This window comes from Pituophis catenifer, unplaced genomic scaffold, assembly GCF_029215685.1.
Source record: "Pituophis catenifer annectens isolate HBS135680 unplaced genomic scaffold, rPitCat1.0.hap2 SCAF_1, whole genome shotgun sequence".
Classification (NCBI taxonomy): Eukaryota; Metazoa; Chordata; class Lepidosauria; order Squamata; family Colubridae; genus Pituophis; species Pituophis catenifer.
The window spans coordinates 56,862,711-56,873,956 of NW_027256881.1; the positions used below are offsets into that span (position 1 = coordinate 56,862,711).

General features: G+C 38.7%; 1 protein-coding gene across 1 annotated transcript in view; it reads left to right on the top strand.

Moving 5' to 3' along the window:
• The window catches only part of LRFN2 (leucine rich repeat and fibronectin type III domain containing 2), a 71,120-nt gene extending 60,372 nt beyond the window's left edge, over nucleotides 1–10,748 (top strand). Inside the window, exon 2 of the mRNA XM_070949800.1 lies at nucleotides 9,827–10,748. Coding sequence (XP_070805901.1) covers nucleotides 9,827–10,748 — 922 coding nt within the window. The remainder of the gene's footprint in view (nucleotides 1–9,826) is intronic.
• The last annotated feature ends 498 nt before the right edge of the window (nucleotides 10,749–11,246 follow it).

Consider the following 11,246-nt stretch of genomic DNA (forward strand, 5'->3'; position numbering starts at 1 on the left):
AATCATGGTAAGTGTAGATAGGTTATATCTTTTCTTTCCATTTATGACCTTGATGAAAATGGGCATATGCTGATTATTCCAGAATAGAGATTACCAACCAATCAATTCCACAAAAACCAGGATGATTAGCAGTGGTCAACCGTTGAGTTATGTATCTGTTGATCACAACAATTTGCCTCTTCCAATGCTCTTTTTGCAAAGGATGACACTGCCATTCCAATTTAATGCTCAAAGTGGAAAAACTGATTTCATAATAGGGAGGTTTTCAAAAGGAACTATTCCTCCCATTTCAGCTCAGAATTAAGAGAAATAGCAAGCATATTCCTATCACTTCTCCATATTTCATAAGTCTCTAAACTCCCTTTTTTTCTTAAAGGCCTGGGTCACAGTAGAGTCACATAGTCTCTCTCGTCTAGTTTATCTATTTCATTTAACCCATCTTTTGTCCTTAGTACTTCATTTTCTTGTGCAGCTTATTGTTTTCTTCCCTGGCTTTTAATAACTACTCTGGGGAGGGATCATGTCACATCTGTGCAACATCTAGTGTGCCATTGCTATTTCAATATTTTGTAATAGCAGCAGTAGGTGCATTGGTCTTTGCTTAGTAAGATAATGTGTCCCTGAGAAGAAACATGGAATATAGAATTGTTGCTTAATATACTTACTTTACTTAGTTGTTTATGCCTGAATATGTAAAGTTTGCTTTGAGAAAATTAACCTGTCACTGAGAAAAGCAAATGTGGCATCTATCAAGAACAATATATTAATGCAAGCATGATCATGGTAGCTTAATATGGAAAACTGGGAGCTTATAAAAGATAAGTAAGAGAGCCAGTAAAGATGCTAACATGGTCAATTTTGCAGATGATTCCTTATGCAAATGGTCCTTCCGTGTAAGATCAGGATTCTTTCTTATTAGGGGAAAAATTCTTAGATGCTCTTATGATTTCCCTCCAGCTATTTGCATCATTTACAAGGAAAGACAAAAAATACAAAGGCTGGGTGGACATTGATGTTATGCTGATGTGGATATGGATATTATAAAAGCTTTAAATGTCAATTTTCAGTAAGATTATAGGACTGTGGTCACAATCTGATTATTTATTTCATTGGGTATATATATATAGGGATAGAGGAATTTGTTTTAGTCTGGGTTTTTTTTTTAATGGAAGCAATTTAATTTGAAACATCCCCATGTTGTACAGGCTTTGGTGTAGAACTTTAAAGCAAAAATGCTGAGAAACATTGCATACATAAATAAAGATGTTGAGAAAAGCTTCATAGAAATGTGCATTTTATGAAAATATGCAGATGCAAACTAACATGGATATTAGATGGAATAGAAATATGATTGAAGGAATGTAAAACAGATGCAGGATGATCTAGATTTATTCATCCATAGGTCTGTGCAAAGTAGGTAAGAAATCATAGTGTTTTCTCTAGTAGCAAAAAAAGAAAAAAAGAATTTGCTTTATTTCCAAAGGAACCTTGCAGAAAGTGATGGCAAGAAAACAGGTGATATTTAGGGGAAAGTAGTTCATCTAGAATGCAGATGTAGGAGACAGAATGAAAAAAAGCCCTACATTTCCAAGAAATCTGTGCTGGCAGTTTGCACAAAATATAATAATGAAGTATAAATTCAGAAAGGAGATGAAATAGCACCTCTAACAATCATGGGGTGTTTTTTTTTTTGTTTTTTTTTTTTTGTCAAAAGCAACCAGCAAAGGCATAAACTTTCTCACCAACTTCAGCAAGAATTATACAGGACAGTTAATTCATGTCTCAGGCGCAGGTTGTATGATTTTTTTTAAAAAAAGGATTACCATAGTTAATCCAGAGCAGTTAGTTTCACACTTCAGTAGAGGTAAGGAGATGAACCTGCCACTTGTTTAAGAACTCTTCAGTGAGGTGGAGGGAGGAATACTCATTAATTTTATTCTTAGGCTGGAAATAAAAAAAAAAACCTTAATGTTCAACTGACCCTTTATATGAACCATGAAACAACTGAGATATTAAGAAAGAGGAAAGTATTGATGAAAAAAATGGAAGAGAAGACCCGTGTAGTAAGGAACATAATTCAAGTAGTTAACTTTAATAAAGATAAAATACTACTGACCAAATTATTAGTCCTGAAAGCACTTTCTAGGATGAAATCAGGCCCATGTAATGATGTGGGAAGGTGCAGAGGTGGGAGTGTGAAGTGGTTGTTCTTTGGCTCAATGCAGAATTTTGCAACATTCCCCGGGCTCAATGCAGAGGGTTAGTGATGCATTCCATCATCTGAACTTGGAGATGAGGCCAATCTTCAATCCTCAATGCCATTTTCCAAGAGCAAAGTGTTATGGTTGTTTCACTGCTTAGAATAGATAGAAGCAACTTTGTTTTGTAGTTTACCTTCAAGAGGGTCCTTTGTTGAAAGTTTCAACGCTTCAAAACTCTGCATGCTCATACTGTGTGCACTGAACACAGAATTTGTAGAATGAGACAGTGAAAGAAATCAACAAATGTTTGGGGAGAACCAAGTTTAGGTGTGAAAATTCAAGCCAACCACACATTCTTGTCGCAGGCCATGGGCTGTTCTTCTGAAGACAAAGTGAAAGCCACCTTTCTAGAAAAAAAAGGGGGCAATAAATCTAACAAGCAAATAAACGAAACATTAATATGAGCAAGTCATATCTTGAATTGCCACAACACTGCAGGAAATGCTAATGAATTATACACATATGCCGTAGGTGCTTATATGTCTATCTGTGTATATAAGCACATCAATACTGTCTCCCACACAAAGACTGGTCTCCTTTTAGCTTATTAGCTACATCTCAGTCATTATATTAGGTTCTAGTAAGTCTTAATCCTATGGTGTCTGACAGCATTCCAAAGGTAGAGATCAGAGATTGGAATGTATGGGAAATCTGACATCAATTTAGCACAAACATGCACTTGTTCTTAAGACTGAGAGTGGGAGAAAGGAGAAGATTCAAAGTGTGATAGAATGGGAAGAAGCCTTAGAGGCAGAAGAAATGTTAAGCTGTCTTTCACACCTATTAATTTTTTTTTTAGAAACCAGCTGGAGTGGGAGAGAGCAACACAAACATCTCTCTACCTCCACTACATCTGCTATGGTAGCCTGTCACAATCAAGCTCCTGGACTCCTTGGTGACTCCAACACTAGAGCCCCAAATGACGAGCTTAATTGCCTTGCCAAACTCTTGTATAATCTACAGGAACAGAACAATTAAAAATTACCTATGTGGGCAACGTTCTGTTGACTGTTGATTCCTCCACTGTGCATTCAAAACAATGATTTTATTTTAGTTTTAATCCACCAAAGATATATATTTTTTTAAAAAAAATATCCCTTTAAGGTTATTTATCTTAACTATGCAATCTAACTGTGGAGATCTAAAATGCCCAAATGAGCCTGAACACATAATCCATACTAAAATTGCCAAGAATGTTATGTGATTTTGTGTGAGTGAGAATTGCCAACAGTCAGTACCTGTCAGATTGGTACAAAAGCATGGTTGGCTGAATATACCTACTTTAGGTCTCCAGTGCAAGTCTCAACTATTTCTGGCCCATAGTGATAAATACTGAGAAATCAGAAAGGAAAACATGTCAGACATAGGGACATAATTAAGGTAGATAATTGGGAACAAAATTAGAGTTGAATCTGTCAATCAGGTTGTGACCATGTTAGTGAAAAAAAATAGGTTGGAAAAAGTGAAGCAAAGAAAATATGTTAGACCAGCAGTTCCCAACCTTTTTGGCACCAGAGACCAGTTTCATGGAAAACAATTTTTCCACAATTGGGGGCCGGATGCATGCACAGTTTACAGTAGGGCTTATGTTCCTATGAGAATCTAATGCCTGATGACCTGAGATGTACCTGAGATGATGATGCTAGCACTGGGAAGCAGCTGCAAATACAGATGAAACTTTACTCACGCACCCAATACGCACCTCCAGCTGTGCCCTCCACTTCCTAACAGGCCATGGACCGGTTGAATTGAGGACCCTTAGGTTAGACAATGAAATGATGGACAATTTGCATCCGTGTCTCTGGAAAAAGAATTTGTTTTGAGACTATCTCTGCAGTCCCATTCCATTCTCTCTGCTTGCATTGCCCTACATTCAGTGTTCCTACAATGAATCTCCCACAGTTTTTACTATTAACATCCCCCCATATTAGAGACATAAATTTATGCACTAATGAAACACTATAAAAGTAGTTGGCATGATTCAGCATATGACTGTATATAGATTCCATCCATCCAGTGCTTTTTAGCTGTGCAAATGTATACTAAAAACAATATTGATGAATGCACACCATATGTGTATTATGAGTAAAGTCAGTTTACCAGTGTTTTGAAAGCCAGTTTGTTTTAATGGTTAAAGCATCAGGCTACAAATGGGAAAAGCATGACTTCTATCTTGCCTAGGCACAAAGCCAAGCTAATTATTTTCTCCCAGCCCTAGGAAGGAGGCAAGTGGGGAAACCACTTCTGAAATACTTTTGGCAGGAAAACTGCAGGGATTTATCCAGGTAATCTCTGAGAATTGGACAAGACTGAATGGAAGGGGGGGGGGGAAAGCCAGTGTTTTATCAGTGTATAATGGATATGTACATGGATAAAACACTCCGTTAAAAAATATAGTAAGATTATTGAGATGTTTTAAGAAAAAAAAATGTGGTTTCATTTCAGTGTTTCTCTGAATGCTGCGTATGAAATTACTGTCAACTCTTAGTATTACAAAAACAGGGTTGTTTTTTTTCCTCCATGACAATCTGTCCTACCTGCCTTTAGGTCTTCCTATGGTGCACCCATCTCCATTGTAAGTCCTTCTACCTTACTTCTGATCATCTTCTTTTCCTCTTTCCTTCTATCTTTCCCAGCATTATAGCCTTTTAGAGAGAGCTGCAGAGAGAAGAGAGAATGGTCTTCAGAAACAAGAGGGGGAATCTCTTCCAGGCACTAGTCAGATAAAAGGGGTTGAAGCAAGATCATGTAAAGTGTAGTACCTCTTTATAATGCATTGGGAAGACCTCACTAGGACTACTACATACAATTTCTGGTTGCCATAACATAAAAAAGATATTTAGACTCTAGAAAGAGTGCAGAAAAGAGCAACAAAGATAATTAGGGGATCTGGAGGCTAAACCCTATAAAGAATAGTTACTGGAATTGGGTATCTCTAGTTTAATGAAAAGAAGAACTAGGGGAGACATGATAGCAGTGTTCCAATATTTGAAAGGCTCCCACAAAGAAGAGGGGATCAACCTATTCTCCAAACCACCTGAAGGCAGGGCAAAAAGCAATGGATGGAAACTAATCAAGGAGAGAAGCAACCTAGAACTAAAGCGAAATTTCTTGACAGTTGAAACAATTAGTCTGTGGAGCAACTTGTCTCCAGAAATTGTGAGGGCTCAATTTCCTTTCTTCTTTCCTTGGTTTCCTACTTGAGCAGGAGGTTGGGCTAGAAGACCTCCAAGGTCCCTTCCAACTCTGTTATTCTGTTAAAAGAAATTTATTTATTTATTTATGAGACTTATATGCTGCCCTTTCTCCACAAGGACTCAGGGCGGCTCATAGCAATAAGCAAAAAGTAGTCCAAATTAAAATTCAAACAATAAAAGAATCTAAAATTCCCATTAAAACCTCTTCAGTCCAGGCCAGCCTGGCGAAACAACCATGTTTTAAGGTCACGGCGGAAAGAGCGAAGGTCAGGAGCCACCCGGAGCTCCAAGGGGAGCTGATTCCAGAGGGTAGGTGCGCCAACAGAGAAGGCTTGCTCTCTAGGGGCCGTCAGCCGACATTGCTTGGCCAACGGAATCCCAAGTAGGCCCTCTCTGTGTGAGCGCACCGGGCGATGGGGAGCTGTTGCTGGCTGCAGGTGATCCACCAGATACCCCGGGCCTAAGCCAATCAAAGTCCATGGCAGGAATGTAACATATGCAAATGTTTAAAACAAACCCTCCCTATTTCACTTGAAGATAAATGGAGGGATATGGGAGATTTGCAAGATTCTGTTACTATAAATTTGCAATAAAAATAGTATTGAACTTGGAGCACTGATAAGAACTAGGTATCCTAGAATTAGACAATCTCAAACCACTTTCATACCATTGCCAAGACAGTTAAATGGGTATGTTGATGTGGTCATCAGCAGATGAATTTTCTTGAGGCCATCCGTAATTTACCTTTTAAAATCTAGATGTCCCTGTTTTCACGTCCAATACTACTATTGTACATTCAAAGAAAAGTGAGTGATAATCACAGTTTCTTGACTGTTCTTTCTGATTCATTCATGTGATGTTCAGCTGTTTTCCTTGTTTATTTTCTTCTAGGTAGAATAGGTAGAATTTATTTTATTTTAGTTAGTATATTTGTAGTTCCCAGGTACCTTGTTTAGATAAGAAAAACTGGCATGCAGCAATTTAATTTAACCCAATGGCATGGTGGCTTCCTTTTAAGACTATTTTAATCACTGGTATTACCTCTGATACAGAATTCCCACAGAAGAGAGAATCTAGAGAAGATGCTTAATCTACCTTTATAAATTCTCTTTACTATATATCAAGCATTACCAATACTCAGGGAAGAAGCTTTTAGTTTTGAAATAGGGAACAAACACCATCATATTTACATTCCTTGTATGGTAATGATGGAAATTATGCAATGGCTTTTGGAACCAAGAGGGAAATGCAGTTAACTGATAAATAAGATTTTGCATGCAGTGACCATATTTGTCACTTCGTTAGTTGAAGATTTCCTTTTTTCTTGTCTCAGCAACCAAATTATGGTGCCCTTAATTTTTCTATATTCAGAAGTTCTAGAGCAGTATTTACCAGCTTGAGAGCTTCCAGGTGTGTAGACTTCAGCTTTTAGCATCAATAGCAACACTCATGTTGGCTGAGAAATTCTATTGACTGAAATCCACACATCTGGAAACTGCCAAGATTGAAAAATACTATTCTAGAATGACATATTTAACTGGATATTTTATAACAGTGGTTTTTTTTTTTTAATTTGATTTATATGCCGCCCTTCTCCGGAGACTCAGGGCGCCTTACAATGCGTTAAGCAATAGCCTTCATACTTTTGTATATTTATACAAAGTCAGCTTATTGCCCCCATAATCTGGGTCCTCATTTTACCTACCTTAGAAAGGATGGAAGTCTGAGTCAACCTTGAGCCTGGTGAGATTTGAACTTGCAGTAATTGCAGGCAGAAGATGTAAGTGAATGTTAATAACAGTGCTTTAGTCTGCTGAGCCACTAGAGCTCTTAATTGATAGTACAATTAAAATTACTTTTAAGGGGACTTAAAAATAATCGGTGTAAGACAGAGCAAATCAATGGAACTTTAATTCTTTAAGTTGGACTGCAAATAATAAATAGAATAACAATAAGGCCTTTGGATAATGTTTATTACTAATATGGTGTGATTCAGATTCTTGCAGAGATTAATTAGTGGATATAAGATATAAGAAGCTAAAGTATAAGAAGCTAAGGCAGTGGTGGAATTCAGCCGGTTCGGGCAAACCAGTAGTTAAATTGCTGGCTGGCTCTGTCCCTTCCTGCCCCACCCCTTCCAGGAGTCCCCATGTGCCCCTTTTTGGCTCCCAGATAAGTGCAAGGAGGCCTCCTAGGCCCAAAATGGGGTGCAGGGTGCATTTTTGCTCCCAGGGGAGTGCAGGAGGCCAAATGCTGCTTGTCACACCACATGGCCATGCCCAGCCAGCCAGTCATTAGGGCACAGAACCAGTTGTTAAATTATTTGAATCCCACCACTGGGCTAGGGGTCATCATTTTTGGCCTTTGAAATAAGTTGTGGTGGTGCCACTATCATATCAAGGGCAAAGAGGGTAGGGTGGTCTGCCTTGGGTATAAGCAATATTGGGTGTATTGACTAGTAACATGGGAATGAGAAGTAGACTACCCAGAAAGTCAGTTGTAGGTTTGGAGTTAATTAGTCTTTACTAGTGATGTGCTAATTAACTATTTGTCAATAAGTGACATAGTGCAACACCAGTGGAGGAGAATGTTAAAAAAAAATCCACTCCAGGGATCAAGTATTCTTGATTCACCATTGGATAGTTTGATAGAAGGAAACACGCTAATTGATTAAAAAGATGGATGTCTGGCTGCTACTATTCAAGACATGCTGTTAGGCATAGCATGAAAAATGTCTTTCTTATGAAAAATGTAATTTACAAATCTATGTTCCACTCATGATAACCTGAAGCTGACATTTACTTGAATTGGGCTTTGTGGGAAAGGAAGAATTTTCTTCTTTCAGTTCAGCGTGTTTTCCCACCAGTATTGAAAGGTAAACATCTGTGTCACATAACTAAGAAACTTCTATGTTAACTCTTGGGGCTAAACTGAACCTTTTGTTAAGTTTGTCATCAAAGAGCAAATTGTCTCCTTTATTGGAGCAAGAGGCAGAGGGTGATTATTTATCCCTGGCTGCCATATTCTAACATCCCTAGATGCTTGTGAGTAATGTCCACATGTTGTGATTGTTTCTTTTCCTCTGCTTGGAAAATTTGTTCTCTTTCGATGATGTTGGATACTTATGGAGATAATTTTCAAATGGTCTTCCTTCGGGTGCTTCATATACATAAAACACTAACACTAAAGATTATCTCAACTCCTACCTCTGGTTTATTTCCTAAGGTGCCTCTATGGATTCCTACAAAGCTCTTTAAATGTTACAAATGCTTTCTGGTATGGAACTAATAAAAGCTATGCTCGCTCATTTCTATGGAGGCACAGACAGTCTTTTTGATTTGCAATTCAGGAAGAACTGCTCTTAGGATCCCCATGAAGGCCGTTGCCTGTTATGCATCTAGCAGAACAGAGATGCGATAAATGATTGAAAGCTGGCCAGAGGGGGGAAACTGCTTTGCCTGGTAGATATAAACAAGTTTCCTGAATCTGTGTTTTTTGAAGCCTGCATTGTCTCTGCCAACTGGCTGGTGTGATGCCAGAGTGGGGAGTGGGGGAAGGAGCTTGTCATCTCTAGACATTTCCATTTCTGGAGAGGAAAGTTCCCTCCAGATGTTCTCTGGCAGGAGGCTATGATTGCCCTGTATCTCATAAGAAGCACCAAACCATCAGAAAATGCTTTGAAGGTAAGGTTGAACCTAAGATTATATGCAGAGTATAGCAATTACAACCGTATTTACTCTGCCCAGAGTCATCGGGAGTCAGGCAGCATACAGATTAAACAAACAAATACATTTATTTATCTTGATTTATTGTAAGTGCCCAGTCCAACCGATTTGACAGCTTACATCTAATACAATGCTGAAACAATTAAAAGTGCAGACAAAAGAAAACAGTCTGCACTAATAACCTATCTGCTATAAAAGCTCGTAATGTATATTTTGATAATCTTATTAGATTTTAAACTGAAGTAATGTCTCCTCTTTGTATTCTGAATGCTTGTGCTTTGTCAATTTGGGACTTCAGGCATTATGATTTGTAGTATGCGGACTGAATGTCAACAAGAAAGTTGGAATATGTGATCTACCTAAGCAAGGTGAAAATACCACTAATCTTTTAAGGACCAGTTCTTGTACCTTGGGGAGGAATCCTAAGATATGGTGGCAGAGTGAGTTGTTTAAAAATCATGTATTCAGAAATAAACAAGACTGCTGTGTTTGTATGCTCAAGTGAAAAAAAAATAGAGAATTCAAATGTTGTTCCTGTTATTGCCATTATTTAGCTTCTCTGGAGTCCACAGTTGCCTCTGCTTTGCCAGTCTACATTTCTCTTGCAAATTAATCTAATGCTATTTTTTTCTTTCTCTTCAAGGATGATTCCAGCTACAAATAAAGCCTTCATGGTGAACAACCTGGTTTCTGGAACAGGCTATGATCTTTGTGTTCTGGCCCTGTGGGATGACACTGCCACAACGCTCACTGCTACCAACATTGTAGGCTGTGCCCAGTTCTACACCAAAGAGGACTATCCCCAGTGTCAGTCCATGCACAGCCAATTTCTGGGTGGGACCATGATTTTAATCATTGGAGGCATCATTGTGGCTACTCTGCTGGTATTTATCATCATACTGATGGTGCGGTACAAGGTTTGCAACAACAATCCTGGAAAGATGGCCAATGTTAGCAATGTCTATTCTCAAACCAATGGTTCTCAACCTGTCCAGAATGGAGTCCTGCCACAAGTGAATCCCAAAGTTGTGGTAAGGAATGAACTCATGGAGTTTAACTGTGAGTCGGCACACAGCAGCATCTCTTCTTCCTCTAGTTCCATGAACAGCCGTGACTGTGATGGCTATAGCCTCCAAAGTGAGCAGGGCACATTGTCCAGTAAATGGAGGCCCCCGTCAAGATCAAAGCATCACAATATTGATCGGCTCATGGGAGCTTTTGCCTCTCTGGACCTGAAGTGTCAGAAAAAGGAAGAAACAATAGACTCAAGAACTTCCATTGTGGTCCGTCACTCAGACAAGGAGCCACTTTTGGGTCAGCAGGAATCCAAATTTCGCAGCCTCCTCATGTTGCCACTGGAGGGTAAAACTAAACGTAGCCATTCTTTTGACATGGGGGACTTTTCCACTTCTCAGTGTTGCAACTACCCCAAAAAGATCACAAACATTTGGACAAAACGTAGTTTGTCAGTGAATGGTATGCTTTTACAGTACAATGACAGTGACCTGACAGAATCAAAGGGAACTTATGGGAGCTCGGAGTGGGTCATGGAAAGCACAGTGTAAATAGAAGCTGCCCTCCATTCCATTCTTAGTCCTACCAAACATAACCAAGTCCATGAGTTCAAAAGGCCATAAATGTGATAGAAGGAAAACAAACCACACACACAAACACACACACACATTCAGCCACATATTGGTCAATAAATATTAACATAAAGAATTCAAGTGGAGTAAAAGAAGTTATGAGGTTTATAGGATGTGTGCATGTGTGTAAGGAGATGGTGATATGCCCTCGACATATTATTTATATCTGTGTGAATGTCTCAAGGAATTCACTGGAAACGTTCAGTGCTATCCCAATTTCCCAGTGAACTGTGTAACAAAATTGAAAGAGGATTAATGCTGGTTAAGAAGTGTCTATTCAACTCTTAGGATAATTGTGTTTGTCTTCATTTTATCATTGTCTGAGATGAACATTTCAGTGGACACAAAACTAACAGGGGAATAACTTAAGCTGCCACTACATAATCAATATATCTGGAAAAAGAAACCCTGAACACA